General features: G+C 45.8%; 1 protein-coding gene and 1 pseudogene across 2 annotated transcripts in view; one reads left to right on the top strand and one right to left on the bottom strand.

Moving 5' to 3' along the window:
* Positions 1-1,605: 1,605 nt before the first annotated feature.
* MTMR12 (myotubularin related protein 12) overlaps positions 1,606-20,095 on the bottom strand; it is a 68,423-nt gene continuing 49,933 nt past the window's right edge. Inside the window, exons 9-17 of one of the 2 annotated variants that reach the window (XM_088023528.1) lie at positions 17,831-17,937; positions 16,723-16,847; positions 15,020-15,098; positions 13,486-13,556; positions 11,224-11,396; positions 8,545-8,712; positions 7,432-7,593; positions 6,546-6,644; positions 1,606-4,557 (exon numbers count right to left, since the gene is read on the bottom strand). In XM_088023528.1, coding sequence (XP_087879654.1) covers positions 3,988-4,557; positions 6,546-6,644; positions 7,432-7,593; positions 8,545-8,712; positions 11,224-11,396; positions 13,486-13,556; positions 15,020-15,098; positions 16,723-16,847; positions 17,831-17,937 — 1,554 coding nt within the window. In that variant the 3' untranslated portion in view covers positions 1,606-3,987. The remainder of the gene's footprint in view (positions 4,558-6,545; positions 6,645-7,431; positions 7,594-8,544; positions 8,713-11,223; positions 11,397-13,485; positions 13,557-15,019; positions 15,099-16,722; positions 16,848-17,830; positions 17,938-20,095) is intronic. The other variant, XM_028097954.2, reaches the window with a different exon arrangement.
* Positions 15,731-15,813, top strand: LOC148164416 (small nucleolar RNA U3; annotated as a pseudogene).

Here is a 20,095-nt window from a genome sequence, read left to right as displayed (position 1 = left end):
GCCAAAAAAGCTTACTGTGTGTCTTTCCATCTGATTATACACTTCATATCCCTTAATTGCTAGAGGCAGACAATGTAATAGAAGGATTAAAAAGAACGAACCTGAGCCTGAACCACAAAATCGGCTGAGATGTCTGTGTTTTTAAAGACACAAAAGCACCACTCCAACAAATCATTTTCCTCTTCGATCTATAAATGGTATTTAAAATATTTCCCCATGGCTAGGCTGCTTATCAACATACACAGCCCTCCTTATACTGGAATCCACACCAAACAGGATCTCCCCTCACATGCCTCCATCCTAATTCTTCAGGGCAGTATGTGGCGTTAGGGAGGCTGTTGGAAGGGCATGTGTGGAAGGCCATGGCCACTGTAGACCGTCCCTGCAATGGTGGGGGGCGGGGGGTCCTGTCGGCCCCTCTGTCCTGTCCCAAGGCTGGCTTCACAAGTGCTCTAGAGCCCCAGGTGGGGCATAGGCACAGCAAATGTGGCTGAGGAGACTTCCCTTCTGCTGAGCAACGCCGGCCACAGCACAGGAGGGGCTTGGAGAACGGGCTCCACGCCGGGCCCCCTCTGCCCCCAAGTTCCCTCCCAGCATAGGAGCCAGGGGTCTGTTCTCAACAGGAACCCCTGTCCAATCCTGTTCCACATCAGATGAAGTATGTCCCACCCTTTACCCGCCCCTGCAAGTCCCCCACTGCCCTCACCTGGAAACCAAGGAACAATCAAAATCAGGAGAGAGAGACCACCAAGTCCACTCAAAGTCCAAGAACTTTTAAAGAAATGTGGAAAAGAGGGCCAAAATCTGCTCATCTATAGGGTCCTAAATATTACTCGGGAACTTAACAGTTATCGAAGAACAATGAAAAGAATGTGGTAGCAATGGGAGCTTATTAAGTTCCAAGGATGTTTCAGAGCTGGCTTGTTGACAGGGAGCTAGGCCTGGCTAGACACAATAGGAGGTGAGCAGAGCGGGGGGGGGGGGGGGGGGGGGGGATCTTCTCTTGTCCCTGAAAGGGGGAGGGATGCAGAGAGGAAAGGTCAAGGAAATGGAACTCTCCCAACAAACACAAGTGATAGGTCTCAATCTAGCAAGTGCTAAACCAAACGAATTAGAAAAAAATCCTACCGTCACACACCATCCCATTCTGCCAGCTCACTTCTCTCTGGAAGGAAAAACAAAGCCTTTTCTCTTTCATGGTTTAACTGAACTCAGATCTCTTTCAGCAGTGAAACAGACTTCTCATATTATATATGCCCTCAAAAGCAAAGCAGCAGCAGTATTTTATTTCACATATTTAAAAAGCCCTTTTCCTTTATTTGCTCTATTTTATTGTTCTTCATAGTATTTCAACCCCACCTGAAATTTTTTTAAACTCTACACCCAACGTGGAGCTCAAACTCATGACCCCAAGATCAAGAGTCTCACGCTCTACTGACTGAACCAGCCAGGTGCCCCTAAAATTTTAAGTACTTATTTAGTTGTTGGTTTCCCACCACTACCAACAACCAACCAATTCAACTCCACCCAAGACACACACACACACGCACACACGCACACTGAATGAAATTGTTCCATGTTATATCAACCACATCGAATGCAGTATTGCTTGTAAATTGTGCTTTAATTTCTGCAATCAGATCTGATGCAGTGAGATACAAGTATAAACTTTCATTGTACATTGGGAAAATAGAAAGCACATTTATACAGATAATAGCCCAACAGCTTATTCCCTTTAAAAAAAAAAAGTTTTGAATGTTTTTAAAGCTAATTTATCTTCAGTGTAAAAACTTGGAGGTATAAACAAAGTCAAGATATTATATACAGTAAATTAATGTACATTTCCAAACTCGCACAGTGCAGCATTTTAAACAAAGTAAATGGTCTCATTTCAGCTTTTACTGTTAAGCATAATCCATATCTCAATCTTGAATAAAAATGTCACAATATATAAATGAGAATTCTGTACACAAATACAAGTTTATAGAAATCTGATTTCAAATATAAATACATAAATTGTCATGACCTCACGTTACAACAGCTTATTTTTCTATTGTACTTTTTTTTAAAAAAATCATAGAAAAATATTTCAACACACATTCAACTGCTATGACAAGGGCCATGACCTTGTGCCTTTAAACCATACTTTGTGGAGTGTAAAGCATCACACCAGGCATTTTTGGAATGAAAATTACTAAGATTCTAAGATTGAAGAGGCTACTGTATAAATATTCACGTTATAATATGGTAACAAAAATAGTTAGCTCCATAGTGTATTTGGGAGGCAGTGGGGCAGAGAAGTGGAGGTTAGTGCTAGTTTAAGAAGGCCCACAAAATGTATGTTAAGGTAGCTAACGAACTAGTGTATTTTTAAAATCCCTATTGCAAGCCTAACACTGAAATCACTAGTGAGACTCTTAAGGCAACCAAGACCAGACATGCGTTTGGCCCCCCAATGCATGAATCCTGCCCTCTCAGCCTCTGCCATTTTAACAGACCAACCTGGCTCACGTGTCAATGTGGAATGGGGAGAACAGCAAAGCAATTTCTTGTACATACAAAAAGACGATTCAGTGCAAACTAAGAAACTTCTTTGTCAATAGTTTCCAAATTTCTTATTGCCCTCAAGCAACTGAACTTTTTCTAAACATGTAACATTCAAATTGGGATCTACACTGGAGAGCAAATGTATATAAAAGGCAAACATTCAATTTGAAACATTCTCACATTAGTTTTCCCCCCTTCCTTTTGTGGCTTTTAACAGGGTTCCACTGAGAAAGAAAAAACTGGTCCTTAAAAGTGTACTTTCCTGCATTTAAAAATATATATACCATTTAGACAGCAGATCCAAGGTGACCAGGCATAATCAAGTTTCTTCTATGGCTTTGAAATCATTGAGGTACTGTAGAACCATCACCTCTGCTATTCATGCTTCGGGGCCTCCCTACGGAAGCCACGTTCAGAAGTGATCCTGCTCACGCCTGCGCGGTTACAGAGACTTTGGGGAGACCGCGTGAGGGCTGCGGCAGAGGACCATCGGCACAAATGGCCCCAAGCCTCAGCACACTGTTAGAAAAAGGCAAAGCACTTTCAAACACTGAAGAGGCTCCAGTAGAATGGGAGCTCCTTCGGGCAAACCAAAGGGATTCCCCCAGTTTAACCAAAAGATTTAGCAGCAAGATCCTGGGACTCGGTGCACCACAGCAGGGAGCACGGGGACGGCAGTGAGGGGGACGGAGTGGGCAGAGGGAGACCTGGAGCTGTCAGCACATGGAAAGGGCAGTGGGACTGGTCGGCTAGCCCCCCAGCCCCACACAAAGTGACACAGTCTATGCAGGAGGGGGGATGGCCGGAAATGCCAGGATGGGTGCCATGGATGGAATTCCCCCAGCTTTTCTCAGGCGAGAGGATGTAGAAGGGAAAAATCCTATGGGTTAAATGAATGCCACACATCTTAATACCTCTATGTGAGTCTTTCACTTTGCCATACACACACTGAATAAAGCTGAAACTGCTCCGAACTAAAGATGGGTAGAGAAACACACACTCTTCCCAACAACTAGATAAATTATCTCGGCACCAAAAAAAAAAAAATCTTGGCACAGAAAAGATCTGAAGAAAGTATCGAGTCCAAGAATGTCTGACCAAAGCCCTTTCTAGTAGGAAACCTGCCACTGCAGGTTCTGTATAATACTTACGCATCAGACAATGGCCACAGTTCTATTATGGGTCAAGTAGTAATTCCTTTCGATTAATAATACTAGAAATACAGTTTTAATTGCATAGTCTTTCAGGAGCATGTAAAAACCACGAGAACCAGCTCTTTTCCTGAAGGTCCAGGCTTCCTGCTACAGAGCCCTGGACTAATGCCTCCCCGCTTCCCCCGCAGCAGTAAGCTTCAGCGTGACCCACTAATCGGAGATCAAACGTGTTCGACTCCCGTCCCAGCCCTCAGTGTTCTTCCTTCACAATCACTGAACAGACGAGTCACACATCCCCCAGATCCACAAACTCATCTTCTCGTTTGGCCAGATCGTCTTCATCGCCCAAAGCTTTCCAGCCACTGGTGGGCAAGACTGGCTTCGAGGAGTGTCGCTGCAGCAGAGCAAAAGGAAACAAAGAGGACAAGCGGGCAGAGCTCCTCAGCAACGGGGGGGCCTCTGCCAGGAGGGCCCCCTGGCTGTGGTGTCTCTCGTCGATTTTCTCTTGTAAGTGCTCTACTTCCTCCATCATTTCCAAGAGTTTGCTCATGGTGGCCACTCTGCCACCACCCAGGATTTGGGCTTCTGGAATCCAGCGCAAGTAGCGCTGGGCCCAGACTTTGATTTCTGGCCCCTCGATGTGAGGCAGCAACAGACCGTGATAGTCCGTGGGCTTGCTGTGCCAGCTTTCATAGAACTCTCGAAAGTTGTCTTGCAGCTCATCAGAAGAATTAATTAATTTGCTAATTCTCCTGCCCAGAAGGTTTTTAATTAAATGATCTGTTTCTTCCCTGAAAAATCCTCTTTTGGGAGATGATTTAGATTGGGTGAGTGGTAAAGAAAGTTGCCGTTGATGCTTTGAGAGAAAACACAAATAAAAATCTCTGGTTAGCTAACAGCAGTTACAATCATTCCTCTCAAAAAAGGCCAAAAAAAAAAAAAAAAGCGGGGGTGTGGGGGGGGGGGCATAATCCTGCTTTAACAGGAGTCATGAGAAATCAGAACGGCCATGTGAATGAAAAATCATTAAAAAGCAGTAACCTGGTCGGGGAGGGGGTTATTCCATGACGCAAACATTAGATGCACGTGGCATTTAGAGACAAAGAGGTGAAAGCAGGCACGTGCAGGGCTGTGCAGCAAGGTGGGCTGTGACAGGAAGAGCAGCTTTCTGCTTCCTCCTCTCCTGGCACAGGCACAGTGAGCACTTCCGAAGAACAAGCTTAACTCCAGCTGGGCTGCCGAATTCAGGCAGTGCGGGCGTGAGGCCTATTCATTTTCCGGAGACAGCAAAATGTTTCTTCCTTAAGAACAGTCTGAACACCTGGGAGGAAGCAGTGCTGACTACCTGAAGATCCCATCGCTTTAATGAACCACATTTGCAGGTTATCAGGCATCCAGTGGGAGTCCAAGCCTATGTCATCAAGATTCTTTTGGACAAAGAGACAAGTGGGAGCAGAAGGAATTTGAGGAACTGGCTAAATTGGCCAGATGTTCTTGCCTGACAAGCTGCGCCGAGTTGAAGATGCAAGGGCACTGACATTATTTTCCTCCCCAGTAATTCTACCTGCAGCCAAAGCAAGGTGTTCTAAGCTGAGGAGCACCAGGACGGGGCCGTGAAGATGGGTAAAGAGGTAAATGGTTACAAGGACCCCCGGGGCCCAATGGAGAGGCCAGCAGTGTGGGGAGACACTGTTTCTCCCCAGCTCTTTTGCTCCTGAGGTGTCCGTTTGAAATAAGTCAACAGTTTTATGGGCAGGGCAGCCCTATAACTCTCTAATATATTCCTGCCAGTGGTTCTTCCTTGGGGGGGGTGCGAAGCATCCTTTATTATGGAATATAGAATAACAATAAAAATATAAAGAAGAAAAGCAAAACCAGCCACAATGCCACAACTTAAGAGCTGACCAGGATTTCTGACTTTCCAGCGGGGAAAGGAGCGCCAAAGGCCAGGAGTCAGCAGCCGGGCCTCTCTCCTCCCCAGGGGTCAAGGTGACTCAGTCCAGCCTGGGGGGCTGGCGGCGTGCGGGTGGAAGCGAACAGTCGCTGAGTGTTTGCCGCCTGCCGGGTTCTGTGCTCGGTACTTTACGTGCATCGACATTGGCCAATTCTCTGAGTCACTATTCCTGCCCCGTTTTACAAATGAGGAAACCAAGGCACAGAGGTTAATACACAAAGACCCCAGCTATAAAGTGCTAAAGGTGGTTTCACATACAGTCTGGCTCGAGAAGACTGGGCTCTTAACAGAACTCCATTTGTCTTGGAAGCCCCTCCTCTCAACCCCTAAGTGAACGGTGGGTTGGAGTGGCATGCCTGGTCAAGGCTGAGGTTGGGATCACATGCGTGAGCGGGGCCCGCCGCCTCAGATGGCAATGCAAAAGCAGTGCTTCATGCTGCTCAGCCACAGCCTCTTTCGTTTCTACAGAACTTTTCCAAGGCCATCTGCCCACTCAACAAGGGGCTCGAAGCCCAACACATGATGTCCTAACACAAAGGCTTCAAAGTTCCTCGTCACCCCAGCCCCAACTCCACTTCAGCTGATACAATCTGAGATTCTCCCAACTCTTTGGCTCAAACCTGCTGCACCAGTCAGCTCCTAGAGCCTCGGCCATCTGCTCCTGATTACAAGGAGAAGGGACACTGAGAAAAACTGGATCTGGTCACAGAAATGAAATCCAGGCTTGCAAGGGGGGAACCTCAGTTTCCTCCCATGTGACATACGGAATCAGGCCTCGCTGTCTCTGAGGTCCCTTGCCCCCTCGAGCCCGGGGCACTTCTGAGATCCTGAACAGGTGAGAAGTGTGCATGCAGCCACCAGGGGGCACAGCACCCTGAGGAGAAACGGACCTCTGGCTGAGCTGTTCCAGAGCTCAGGGCAGTTCTGGTCCAGTGGGCAGGAAAGAGACTAAGCTGGGAGGGGAAACATCCACCCCGGCCCTGACGACCCTTGAAAGAGGAAAGCGACAGTTCGAGGTTGTTCAGCAGCTGGTATCTTCTGCAAGAGCGGGCTGCGGCTCACCGGGCCCCCAAGCCTCTTCAGAACGGAGCACCTCCCGCACCAGGACTGGCCAGGCTCCCTGGACGGCAGGTGGGATCAGAAGAAGGGCAGTGGAGAAGGCAGACACACACACTGATCTGGGATTCATCACTGCTGCTTTCCCCTTTGTGGGGTCTGATGGGGGGAAATTCCAGGCCAGGAGCAGAGTTAGGAGATGGCATGGAAATCACTGATCATCTAGGGAACTTGGGGGTTTTAATAACTAGTACAATGAGTAACAAATATCTGAAGGGATATCCAAATAATCAGTTTTGGTTTATAGCACAGGTGAGCAAAGGACAGCCCATGGCCGATCAGGCCCAGTGCCTATTTTTGTAAATACCGGGACACAGCCGCGCTCCATTGGGAGAGAGCGGGAGCTGGGCTGGAGACTGTGTGGCCCTTAACAGAAGAGACTGTAGACACAGCTCAACGAAGAAAGGTCTTGCTACTGAAGACATGAACCGGTACAGACAGAGCAAAACCCACAAGTAATGCTCCTTCTGCCCTAACCACACTCAGGCAAAGGCTGATGTGTTGACAGCAAGCGAGTCTCACGGGCCCTGACAGTTCGCCCACCACAAACCTGGACTCCGCAAGCTGTTTACAGAATGTAGTTACAGGATGTAACCTTCCTCCTTACATACATGGGGATCTCTGGGCAGATGAAGGGGGTTAGACATGTGGTCATCTTACTTTCAAATGCGTTCCTTTCCGCTGGCCTTTGTCCAGTTTTGGCTTTTCCACATAAAGAGGGTTTTTGAGCAACATCTGGGCTTTAGATTCAAACTGTACGGACCAATCCCACACGGTGAGCAGATTCAAAGGCTTGCTTTGTGTATCCTGGCTTTCCCTACCCTGCCAAAACAAGCACAGGTCACGACGGCTCCCAGGGAGGGCTGGGGAGAGCAAGCACACAATGCTGAGAGACACGCACCAGGAAGGGCGCTCCTGCCTTGCCCGGAGACCTACCACTCATGGGGTCCTCCTTTTTAAAGGCTGCGGCTGTCAGTGGTTGTTCACTTAAGGCTTTGGGTGGGAAGGGAGAGAGGGAAGAAGGTCACCTTATTTTCCAGTGGCCCACGTGCCACCCACTGATGGGCACTTTCACCACAACCCTTGTGAGGTCACTATTTCTCACATTTTATATTTGAGGAAACTGAGGCTAAGAAAACTGAGGTGAACTGCCTGAGCTCTTGAAGTTGGTGAGCGATGGGCTGGGCTCTGGAGCTGGGGCTGTGTGACTAGAAGGCCACGTTCTGTGCCCCCACTTCACTGAGGAATTTGCTAAAACCACTCCCAAAGAGCCAGCTCAGGCAAACCGGGAGGCCAGCAGAAAAGCCGGCCAAAGGCATTCGGCATGGTTAGAAAGTAAAAACTCCCAGGAGCGAGGCCTCAAGGGAGACTAAAGGATTTTAAGATGGAAAGTAAAAACCTAGCCTCCCTGCTCTGCCTCATCTCCATTTTATTTAGAGTAACTCCAGGCATCAGGTAAATGGAAGAGAAGGCTGACCGTCTTTACAAAGAACAACTTTTAATTTTGCTTATTAATTCCTCAGCTCCAACACTTGCTCTCCCAGCTCCAGTATTTACTGTGTGGCCTTGGGCCAATTACTCATCCTCTCAGTGCCTCAGCATCTCAGGCTAAGAATAAATTCACAGGGTGCTGTGAGAATTATCAATACCCAGAAAGCACTCAAAACAGGGCCCAGTGTAGTGTTACACAAAGATTCTTTACATCAAAACTATTGCAATCTACTTGTGAGTCAGGGCTTCTTTAATGCACAGGTTCCTAAGAGGGACTCTTACCATGTTAATATCTTTTTGATGAGGCGAATTGAAGAAGAAGGTGCTGAAAATAGGTAGGTACAGACTATCTGACAAAACAGTCAGGTAAGTCTCTGTGAAATCAAATGCTGGGGGATGCTGGTGCACCAGCTGCCAGACGCAATCTAAGAAAAGCAGGAACACAGGAACCTATGCGAAAACAAGATACATGTTACTGAGCAGGCACTGAAAGGCCAAGGCCAGCTGTCCCGAGTTCAGGGGTGGCCATCTCAACAGCTGTGGAATAACCACTTCTGGGCACTACATTCTCTGGGAAACAACAGTAGCCTCCATCCCATTCCAAGCAATGAACATCCTCAACTGAAGTCACATGCCTGTAGATTGCTATCAGTATTTGGCAGTACTGATCTGTGTAAAAGACATTTCAAAGATGAAATATGTAAAATCTCATTACTGATCAAGCATTGACAGATGAGCATCTGCAACTGATTTTGATGACAGGGAACACTTCGAACCCCAATTAAGAGAAATTATTACCTCCCCTCCAAAAAGAGTTCCATTCTTCTCACTTGTACTCAATATTTTGAATTTTGTCAATATTCCTGCTTCCGCCCCCACAATGACGGTGCAGAAGAGAAAGACGACAGGAAAGAAGGCAGAAGCAGCAAAGGTGAGTTTCTAAGCTTTTTGCACAAGTGCACAGATTTTTTTAACTGATAGCCTCCTTTATTAGCTACCTAGGGGCAAGCCCTTTAAAAGCAGAGAGAGGTTTCCAGGGTGCTTTGTCATTCACAAAGTATTTGTCCTTCTGAGCTGGTGACCCTGCCCGGGGAAGACAAGCCATGTCACGGCCTCCCCCTTACGGAGGCTGCCCACACCCCATGCAGCTCAGAAGAGAGACAGGAGTTGGGAACCCAGTTCTTGAACCAAATGCAGGGCTGCATTCATTATATCACAAAACAGACCACCCCGTTTTCCTTTAAAACTCCAATATGGTGTCAACTAAACTCAAATATAAAAATATAATTTTGAAAATTTAAGAAATTGGGGCACCTGGGTGGCTCAGTCGGTTAAGCAACCGACTCTTAGTCTCGGCTCACATCCCGATCTCAGGGTCGTGGGATCAAGCCCCATGTTGGGCTCCCTGTTTGGTGTGGAGTCTGCTTGGGATACTCCTTTTCCCTCTGCCCCCAACCCCAAATAAATAAATCTTTAATAAAAATAATTAAAAATTTTTAAAAATAAAATTTAAAAACTTCAAGAAATGAAATAAAAGTAGTCACATAATAGAAGAAAAAAGAAAAACCAACCTGTTGATGTTGAGATGTTAAGAAATGTTTACATAGCATCTTTTTTCTTAAAAGATTTTATTTATTTATTTAGACAGAGAGCACAAGCAGGGGGAGCAGCAGACTCCCCGCTGAGCAGGCAGCCCAATGGGGGATCATGACCCAAGCCAAAGGCAGTCGCTTAATTGAGCCACCCAGGTGCCCCTATGTAGCAACTTTCACACCTCATTTTCTGCTCAATGTATCATTTAAATAGAATGGAAAATATCTGAACCTTATTGTAGAGGCAGGAAAATGGGTTCAGAAAGTTTGGTTGACTTCTCCAAAGGCTGGGTGAAAGCAGATCAGACTGGATCTGCTCTTGAACTTATTCCCGCCACCCCCCACAGTACCTGTCAGTCCTCACTTTCTCAAGATATCCAAAACATACTCTTCCCCACAAAGTATCAGCTCTCTCTGCCCATCATGTTATTTGAGTCCCATTAACCTTGCAAAGTCCTCAGAAAGGCAAAGTCCATTCCAAGACTGAAAATGGCGATTTCCATTCAGCTTAATGAATGGACACAGATGAGCAGAGACCAGGCCTGAAAGAAACCTCAAGCCTAGCTAGAGAAGCTGGGGTCTTCCAGGAATCCAGAGAGACTCCTACAATTTCTGTTAATTCCATAAAGCTGCTCCCCACCAGACACAGCCACATTTATTATCTGGAGTAAGAAGAGCCATGAGTCCTGCTCCTAGAATACGGGAACTTTGCAGGTGACTTAACTAAAGAAAGTTCACCTGTTTTCATTTACTTTCCACAATCATTAATAATGTAGTCAAAGTATTTTGCATAGCTGCAGCTGAGACAAGTACGCCGCAACTTGGGGGGCTAACTAAACTACAATGCTAACTCGCCTACACTTGAGTTCAGGGTCCATGCGTGGGGCAATTCACATGGCCAGGAGCAGAAGAGGTGTACACAGCGGACATATACTGCCAATAAGGTCCTGGTAATGGATGGCATTAACATAACTCCATGCTTTATTCTGAAAAGATTTATGTGTTATTATGTATTTTCTGTAAGTAATTTGTATATTGGATATTCTTTTTTTTTGCAAAGATTAACTTAACAGAAATTGTAGGAGTCTCTCTGAATTAATTTTTTAAGTTTTACAAATCAATGTTATTCCCATCAGAAAATAAACAGCCACCCTTAGTATACACAATTTAGAAGAGAAGGATCTGAACACACTAACATCCCTTTCCTTGGGGAAGGGTTTCGATACCGTTTAAAGCATTCAGAGTCATCAAACGGTGAAGTGAACACAGCCTTCCTAACAAGCCCATCGGCATGCACTTCGCAAGCAGTAACACTCCATCTGAAGACAGGTATTAAGAGATCGGGCACTTCTGTGATGAGGACACTCACCTCCTCTTTGTCGCTCTGACGGAGGTGGTTGCAGCGATCCAGGAAACAGTGCCCGCCCATGATCCACTCCTTTTGGACGAGGCTCTGGAAACCAACCCTGGTTCTGCAGTGGGGGTCCATCATCACTTGCACCAGAGAGGAAAGGAGGCAGCAGAGGTCGGAAGCATTCTCCTCTGGGAGGGGCCCCAGAGCCAGTACAAAGAGGCAGGAGAGTGTGAAGTTATTTAAAGCCACCCAGAGCACTTGCACTTGCACAGTTAATAACAGGGTTCCCCAAACCAGAGTCGGCTTGCTGACAGTCAAGCCCGACTTCTCTGAAGCCAAAGATGCCAATGGGAAACAAGGTAGTGTTTTCAGACCGAGGGACAAACAGCTTCTGGCCAGTCTCGTACAGGTTCCCGCATACTCTGGCCCTAAGCATGGATTTGCTTACTGAATGAATAAAACGTGGCATGCCGAGTCCACTGTCAGCACGTGGGCATCCCGGCGTGCCACACAACGAGGACAGAACCATACACAAGATGGTGGCCTGCAGGGTTTCACAGACCACTTCAAACCTCTTCCAGTTGCTGTGTCAAAGCAAAAGTCCTCACTGGACCCACTGTTCCCAGGCTCGGCTGCTTCTCAGACTCACCTCGGAGCTCCTTTCCTACACTCCCTCTGCTTTGGAGGAAGTGTAATCTCTCTGGACCCCCTTATTCCCAGCTCCACAGCGCTTTCTGTTTCTGTCTGAGAGCACAGAGGTGCCTGCTTCCCTCTGCCTAGCCTGGAGGAGAAACTCCCCTCGGGCTACTTCCACGCGCCCACCCCCGGTACGCACCGTACAAAACCTGTACAATGAAAATTCAGTGCACACACTTGTTTAGCATTCAGGACTCACAGCTAATAAAAGCATACATCACCGTCCATATATTTGCCTTAGAGTTTTGAGATCCTAAAAGGGAGGGTCTATATCCCCGTGGTTTCCCCTTTACAAAAAGAAGTGCAACCAAGCTGCTATTTAAAAATGCCCGTGGGGAGGACGGTGCTAGTAGCGGTGCAGTTAGAGAAACTTGAGAATGAATTCTCAGTAGGTAGAAAATTCTCATTCTGACCCTGTCACGGTGAGTTTCATTTTTAAGGGAATCTTCCTTCTTGTGTCTGAAGGATATTAATAGTATATGTGTGGGTAACAGGAAGAGGGGCTCGAAAAGGAGATTTCAAAGGAGACAACTCAGTGGTCCATCGGGGAGCAAGTGACTTCTCACACCTCAGCCAAAGATGCAGATTTCGTTTTATGCGACTCTGTGCCGTCTGGCCCTTACTTCCATCTCTCAGACCCCAATCTATCCCTCCTCCTTTGTACCAGTTACTCAGTCAGTACTCTGTTCTGCCACTGGTGGTAAGGTCTTTTTCAATAACATGCTCGGGTCAACTCTCTCATTAGGCTGTAAACTTCTAGAAGGCAGAAGTATACAGCTCTGCACATGGCAGGTGCTCAATAAATGTATTCAAATTGAAGTCACTGAGCCAATATCAGGTGGTACAGAAGCCCCAGGCAGACACATTTTCCAGCCTGCCCACAGAGGCTAAATTTCAGCAATCATGGAGTGCATGAGAGCAATGGTAAAAGCCTCAGGGTATGAAAGCATGAGATGATCTACTGAATTGGAGGTACAGGTCTATAAAAAGTTTAAAATATTCTAAATAGCAAACATAATATTTTAGCTGAGATCTAATCAATTTCAGCAACCTTTAAAAAAAAGCAGTTTACACCTGTTTTTACACGTTCTGTATGTGTATGTCCTGTTGGCAAGAATAGCAAGTTAAGCCCACTGAGGAAAAGGAAATCAGGACACACAAAGTTTCTATGGCAACCGCACAAGGTTGTCAAACGCAAAGGTATAAAAATAACAATTAAACCATCCACGGGTTTCTTTTATATAAAAGGAATTATCAAAAGGTTTTAACTTTAACCAAGTTGAGTTAATATAAAACAAAATCCAAAGCACTGGAAACGTGACCTTTGGTGAAGATACCAAACAATTCCTTCTTGGGCTGCAAATAGGTCTGTCAAGTTCTAAACGAAGGATTTATTTTTAAACTGTAACACTGATCGCAAATGCAAAGGATTCCAAGGTCAGAGTAGAAAAGAACGGGAAGGATTTTTACACTAGCTCACTCCTTTTATAAGACAATTCCAATGCCTTGAAGCTGTGTATACAGAAACTGAATCTCGACTGAAGGAAAATGAAAACCACTCCTGTGCTTTAAATATATTACCTAAAAGAAGAACGTTCATGTTTTGTGCTTCTAGACATTCTGTAATCTCTATTGCTTTTTTCAGGCAACGTCTAAATTGGAAAGAGACAAGAAAAGGGGCGTTAGTTCCTGAGGTTGGCATCAAAACGATGAGAAGTTTAGAGACAGAAAACTGAAGACTAAGGGAGACGATCTCATTTGTTTTTCCACTTGAAATCCTCCAGAAAAGAAGCAACTGCCATTTACACTATTCAGATACTGCAACACACTCATTTGCCAATTAGAAACTGAAAAATTTCAGAAGGGAATCCCAAAACTGATGTTCAGATGTTCCTAGGTGAGTTCTAAGCTACAAACTCTTATTGAGAATTCATGCCTGAGTCTGGCCTGCGAGTCCTAGTAAGACCCACCAATGCCCACGTCAGAAACCGTGCCGCACGCCCACATCATTTAATTCAAGGTCACTTGCCAAATGTGTCAGTGGGGCTGACAAGATCCAATATGCCCAGAAATCCCTTTTGTCTGTCTCTGTACACACTCTTCCTTTTACAGCTTCGACTGTTCTCTACTTATAACTAGGGGCTTCACAATGCTATTCCCTGCCTACAGGGGTGCCTCCCTTGGCTGACTCTTCCTTTGTTCTCTGCCCACCCCACATAACAAATGGTTCTTTTCTGTTTGACATTTATCACTGTTTGCAATTGTACATTCAAACTGTGGGACACGTGGCAGGCTCTTCAAAATGTATTTGTTAATAAGTGTTCGGAGGGCTGAGGCTCTGTGCCACAAACCTCACCGGCAGAACTGAGAGAGATGCCGTGCCACGTCAAGGGAAGAATTCTTCTCTTTTCTCAAAAGAATCCTAGGGCCACCGGAGCTATTCTCGCACCCCTGATCATCATTTCTGTTCTGTGCCTCCCCCTTTGCCCTCTCCTTTACTTAGCAGCAACAGAGAGGAGCTATTCAATATATGAAGTAGGGAAGGGAATGTAATTCTGTCTCCGGGGCTCTCAACCTAATTCCAAAACCCAAAATGACTAGTTGAGATTAATCATAAAGTTATGAAAAAAAGGGGGGGCACCTGGGTGGCTTAGTTGGTTAAGCGTCTGCCTTTAGCTCAGGTTACGATCCCAGGGTCCTGGGATCACGCCCCGCCATAATTTTTAAGTAGGTTATATAAAAACGAGACACAGAGTTCAAAAAGGTATTCAGTAAAAAGTCAGCATCCCTCCCCTTCGCAATCTTGGTTCCTGCTTGGAGGCCAGCACCGCTGCCTCAGTTAGGATCTTGGGTTGCCATGCCCCCTTTTCTGCAGTCTTTCAATGCCTAGTCTAGAGCCTACAGAGATCTCCTTCTGAGCAGGTAGCATATCTATAAATTCAGATCAAATGTGCACAGAATACATAACACGTAAAATCCAGCTAAGCCCTGAAGAAACATGTGATCTAAAGAACAGTTACTGTGAAATATAACAGTTAAATTATTTGTCAATTTGCTTTACTACTTTGAATTGGAGAACTATAAAATTCATGAGCAAAAGAATGGCTTGAAATACCTGATTATGTCAAGCCAGCTGCTGCTTTCCAACAGAGAAAACCATTTTATATCTGTGTCCCAAAATTCAGTACTATTATCTGAAAAAAGAAAAAAAGAGTAAGAAGTCAGGTCACTGTTCTCTTCCACATCTGCCACCAAAAAGCTGTGCTACTCAAGCATGCTGTTCAGTCAGTCCTGGACCTGGACTGCAGACTCCAAGCACAGATCTCTGCTTTTAAGCAGAGGACATTTCCAGGCTTCAGCTGAAACGGTGTTTGAACTGTAAGCCCCTGGAAGGGGGTAGCAGTCAGAAATGGATTTTTTAGATTTTTATTGCTCAAATAAAAAGTGCCCCACAGTATGTATATAAAGTCACAGTCCACCTTTAAACTCAACAAGGAGAGTAACATGTTTTAGGCAGAAATGGTCAGGACCCAGGCTATACTGTTCCTAGTAGTGAAAAATGCAACAGGATACATCCTGATGCCAGGCAGCCCAAAGGGGGAGATTTGGCTTCTGTTGGAATCCTAAATACACAAACACATTTTCCTTGCTCACTCCTACACCATCCCCCCCCACCCACCTTGATACAGGGAACCCTGCGTTTCATAGACATCTAAGACATGTCAAAGTTGCAAACTCAAATCAGTGACAAGGCAGACAATTCTGCGAGTCCTGGAAGATGAGAACGGAAGTGTAGAATCACAATCCTGCAACAAATAGTGAAGTGAAAACTATACGTTCAGGGATCATTTCTATTGTTTGTTACTAGAGAGGTTTCTCTGAACGTGTAGAATACCCAAAATTTAAGATCTGCAAAAAAAACAAAAAAAAACAAAAAATAAACTAGTGCAATGTATCACTCTCCACCAGGTCCCTGCTTTTTATAAACCTATTTTATAACACACAACATAGTGTGTTCTCCTTAGAGGCGGACACTGCTGTGTCCCTGGGTGTCATATTCATCTTTATCTCAAATGCCTCCATAGTCAGTGCATTTAATGAAAACTCCATAAACATCAGCTGAATGAATGAATCCTAAATTAGCTGGAATTAGTTAGGCTAAAAAGTCCACGTTAGAAAAAACTACATGTAAATGTGACCAATCTCAGATGGTAATACAGACTCACTGAAGAACGAGGAGAATAGATAACTGAGCTGGTTAAACTGGATTCAAGTCCTAAATTGTTCATAGTGGGCAGCCTAGGCAGGGAAGTGGGGGAGGCTGGGATGTGCATATTTCATTTCCTACTTTCCATTTCTGCTTAATCTGAAAGGAAAAAAGAGATTTCCACTTGGGGCGGGGGCAGGGAGGTCCATTCAACAAGTGACCAACAAAAACAGACCATTTGTTTTATAAATCACCGTGAGAGAGCCAGTGAATACTGGCATTGCACAGTCCCACAACTTTTAAAGGGAGAAGCCCCAGTGTTCCCCTCTGGGCAACCGGGGTGCTGGGGATGGAGAGAAGAGGAGGGGTGGGCCTGTATTCACGGCCATGAGAAGGGGCAGTGGGGCAAAAGCCTGGAGAAAAATGGGGGGCAGACGTGGCAATGACACGGCCCCTTGGCCACCAGCCCGCCCTTCTGCTCCACATCAACCCTCATGGCCACGAGCCTCTGGTGCAAACGGAGCCCAGGGAAAAGGCACCAACTTTCACCTGATCCACGTGGCATGTCTTTCCCCATGTGACAGGAAGTTTTTACTCAGCATTCTTCTCACCTATCAGGAAGAGCTGTTTAAATTTAGAGTATGCAGTCTGGATGTCCTGAAGCGACAGGAAGTTGCTGGACAGGTCTTCGGTTTTAACAATTTCATAGGGTGGCCTGTGGATGGTCTTGTAAATTCTAGGTATCAAAAAGTAACGTGAGATTAGAAGAACAGATGTGAATTAGAAATAGCTTATTTGCCCTGAGCACTTACTATGTGCCCAGATCTGTGTGTGTAGGATCTTCCCGTTTAATCCCTGCCAACAAAGTAACCACCACAGGACTGCTGTCCCTGGTCAGCAGAGGTGGGAATGCAAGTGCGTGGGGCACCTCCCAGCCCAAAAGTATGAAGATTGTAAACTGACAGAGCCATGATTTGAACCCAAGGCAGTGTAACTTCAAAGCTGTCCTCTTTTCTGTTTTTAATTCATCCACACTTTGGGGTTTTTTTTTTTCCACATTTTGAAAAATTTCAAACATTCGTTAAAGGACACTGACATAGGCCATGACCTGGATTTGACCACTGTCGAACCCAGAGCCATCGTGCCACTTCCCCCTAAATACTCAGGCATGCATCTCTAAAAACAATGCAGTTGACATTTTCTATGATTATGTTATACTGACTCCTTTCAAAGTTACTTTTTTAAGTTTATTTTTTTCAGTAATCTCTACTCCCAGTGTGGGGCTCGAACTCACGACCCCGAGATCAGGAGGGGCATCCTCTACCAACTGAGCCAGCCACCTGCCCCTCCTTTCAAAGTGATTAAAAACAATCACTCTAGGGGAACCTGGGTGGCTCAGCCCATTAGGTCCCTGCCTTAGGCTCAGGTCATGATCCTGGAGCCCCGGAATTGAGCCCCGCATTGGGCTCCCTGCTCAGTGGGGAGTCTGCTTCTCCCTCTCCCTCTGCCCCTCTCCCACTTGTGCTCGCTCACTCTCTCTCAAATAAATAAATAAGATCTTAAAAACAAACAAAAACCGATCACTCTATGTGGTATTCCCAAGCACTAAGCAGCTGTCAGCAGGTAAACAGGAGTGAACATACTATTAAGAACTGTTCTCCTGCATCTGGGAAAACAAGAACTGAACTAACCAATAACAAAATGTAGAACAGTACTGACCCATCCAAGAAGCTCTTTTGGATTTGTAAAAGGCCATCATCCTGTTCTTTGGGCAGTGCTGACATTTTCAAAAGGGCACATCCATTATGGCAGGACCAACACCATATCTGCAAAGGGGGAAAAAAGATTTTTCAGATATAACATACACAATCCAGGAGACAGGTAAGCTTAGCATTTAAATTCATACAGGGAAGTGTTTCACTTTAGTAAAAAATGGCTGGATGTATTCACCTTTGTTAAGCCAGAGAGTAGTTACGTAAGTGAAAAACACCGATTTAGTCTTAAAACAAAACAAACCAGGTCTAGATAGTCACACGGAGCCTTGCTTATGGTCTAATGTATACCTTTTGACTTGCCTTTAGTGCTGGGAGCCGAGACGATGGTGTCACCACCGTTATCAGCACAGATCTCACAAGAGCGCAGCTTACTCGGTCAGGCATCTTACGTCAATTAACCCATTTGATACTCACAGTCACGCTCGGAGACAGTAAGATCCCTAACCCCATCAACAGCAAGAAACTGAGGCTTGGAGAGACCAAATAACCTCCTCGAGCTGCACTCTAAGTTGCAGCATTCTGACGAAAGGCCAGATGGCATGCAGGGGGCAGCTCCTGTTACCAGAGAAAGTTCACACTAGAAAGAAGGGAAGCTGGCCATTCAACGCAGAAGACCTGTACATGCAAAGCAGTGCAGTATGTAAAGACAATGTGAAGAGGGCTAAGATATGGGTCTACCTTCAAGGAGTTTACACTCTCAAAAGGGAAGTACACTTATAAACATAGTAAAAAGTAGAATGTGGTAAACGAAAGAAGAGAATTTCAAGGAACAACAAAGGGAAGGCGAGACAAGAAGAAATCATATGAACAACCGTGACAGGTTCAGGCACTTTTCTGGCTGCCGTGGGAACTTTGTTTGCTCCGTTTTGCAGGAACGAAAGGAAATGAGAACTGATCTTGGGACAAAGTAATCTGCCGGAAGAGCCCGGTATGGAGGAAAGGGCAAGGCTGGTTGGGGCAGGTGAGTACAGTTGTGGACCTTGAGCCCCATAAAGGCCTGGTTAAGAGTTGAGAATGGCCAGAGGCCGGCCACTGCTCTGCTGACTGCGTCCTCAGCCTTAGCTCAAAGGTAAACCTAGAGGAAGATGATGCCTTTTATAATTCTGCTACATGGAGATGGTACCTTTTTGCTTCTCATCTGCAATGAATGGTATAAACCATACACTGGCCATGCTAGCAGCAGACGCCGGGGCCACAAAGTTCAAGATCAGCACACAGTCCAGGTGCTACTCTGCACTCCACTTAGAAAGCCAGGACGCACAATTGGTTTGGGGGTTTCAGGGGAAGAGAACAGAATCAGTGCTGGGTATATTAGGACCTGTGTACAGATATCCAGAAGACACATTAGATGAGGGTTACAAGTTTAGGAGGGGAAGCCCGGACTGGGGTTGTGGACATGGCAGCTGGCTGCCACCAGACATGGAAGAGACGAGAGCCCACCCAGGTAGTGAGGGCAGAAGAACACAGAACTGTTTCAGGAAATGCCAAAAAGCAATGACTCCCCTTCTCAGGGCCAAGCCGTACTTGGACTCTTTAAGATTCAAAATGAGGTTGGAAGTGTTAGGACACCAAGACAAATCAAAGGGCCCTTTACTGTCCTCCCCCTCCCTTTCCCAATGTCATGCTAAGCAACATACAGAAACCAGCACACAGTTTCTATCCTTCTGCCAAGGGTGGTGGCATTTTGAATGCCCAAGCAATCCTGTCCCCCTAGCTGGGTGCAGCTCACTCGTACAAAAGGGGACAGGAACTCTTAGCTATGACTAGGTGACAGGTTATTTTTTTTTTCCTAAAGATTTTATTTACCTGACATAGAGAGACAGTGAGAGAGGGGAACACAAGCAGGGGGAGGGTGAGAGGGAGAAGCAGGCTTCCCGCTGGGCAGGGAGCCCGATGAGGGGCTTGATCCCAGGACCGTGGGATCACGACCTGAGCCAAAGGCAGATGCCTAACGACTGAGCCACCCAGGCGCCCCTAGATGACAGGTTCTAAGAAATTATGTGTCCTTTATCCTTTTTCTCTCTTCTCCTGGGGCAGAAGGGGTTGGCTCTTGTTGATATTCAGCCATTAATAACTCATTTTCTTTTGAGGGCACAACCATACCTGTCTCATCTCATCTGAGGCAATTTCCCTTACTGTTCTCTATTTGAAAAAATAAATAAAAAACAAGCAAAATTCTTGGTCAAAGACAGACTTCTCATTGGAAATT

Source organism: Eumetopias jubatus, unplaced genomic scaffold (genome assembly GCF_037043125.1).
Source record: "Eumetopias jubatus isolate StellerSeaLion01/CBP00866 unplaced genomic scaffold, mEumJub1_p1.0 scaffold_5, whole genome shotgun sequence".
Classification (NCBI taxonomy): Eukaryota; Metazoa; Chordata; class Mammalia; order Carnivora; family Otariidae; genus Eumetopias; species Eumetopias jubatus.
The sequence above is the reverse complement of the archived record's forward strand: the minus strand, read 5'-3'. Positions and strand labels throughout refer to the sequence as shown.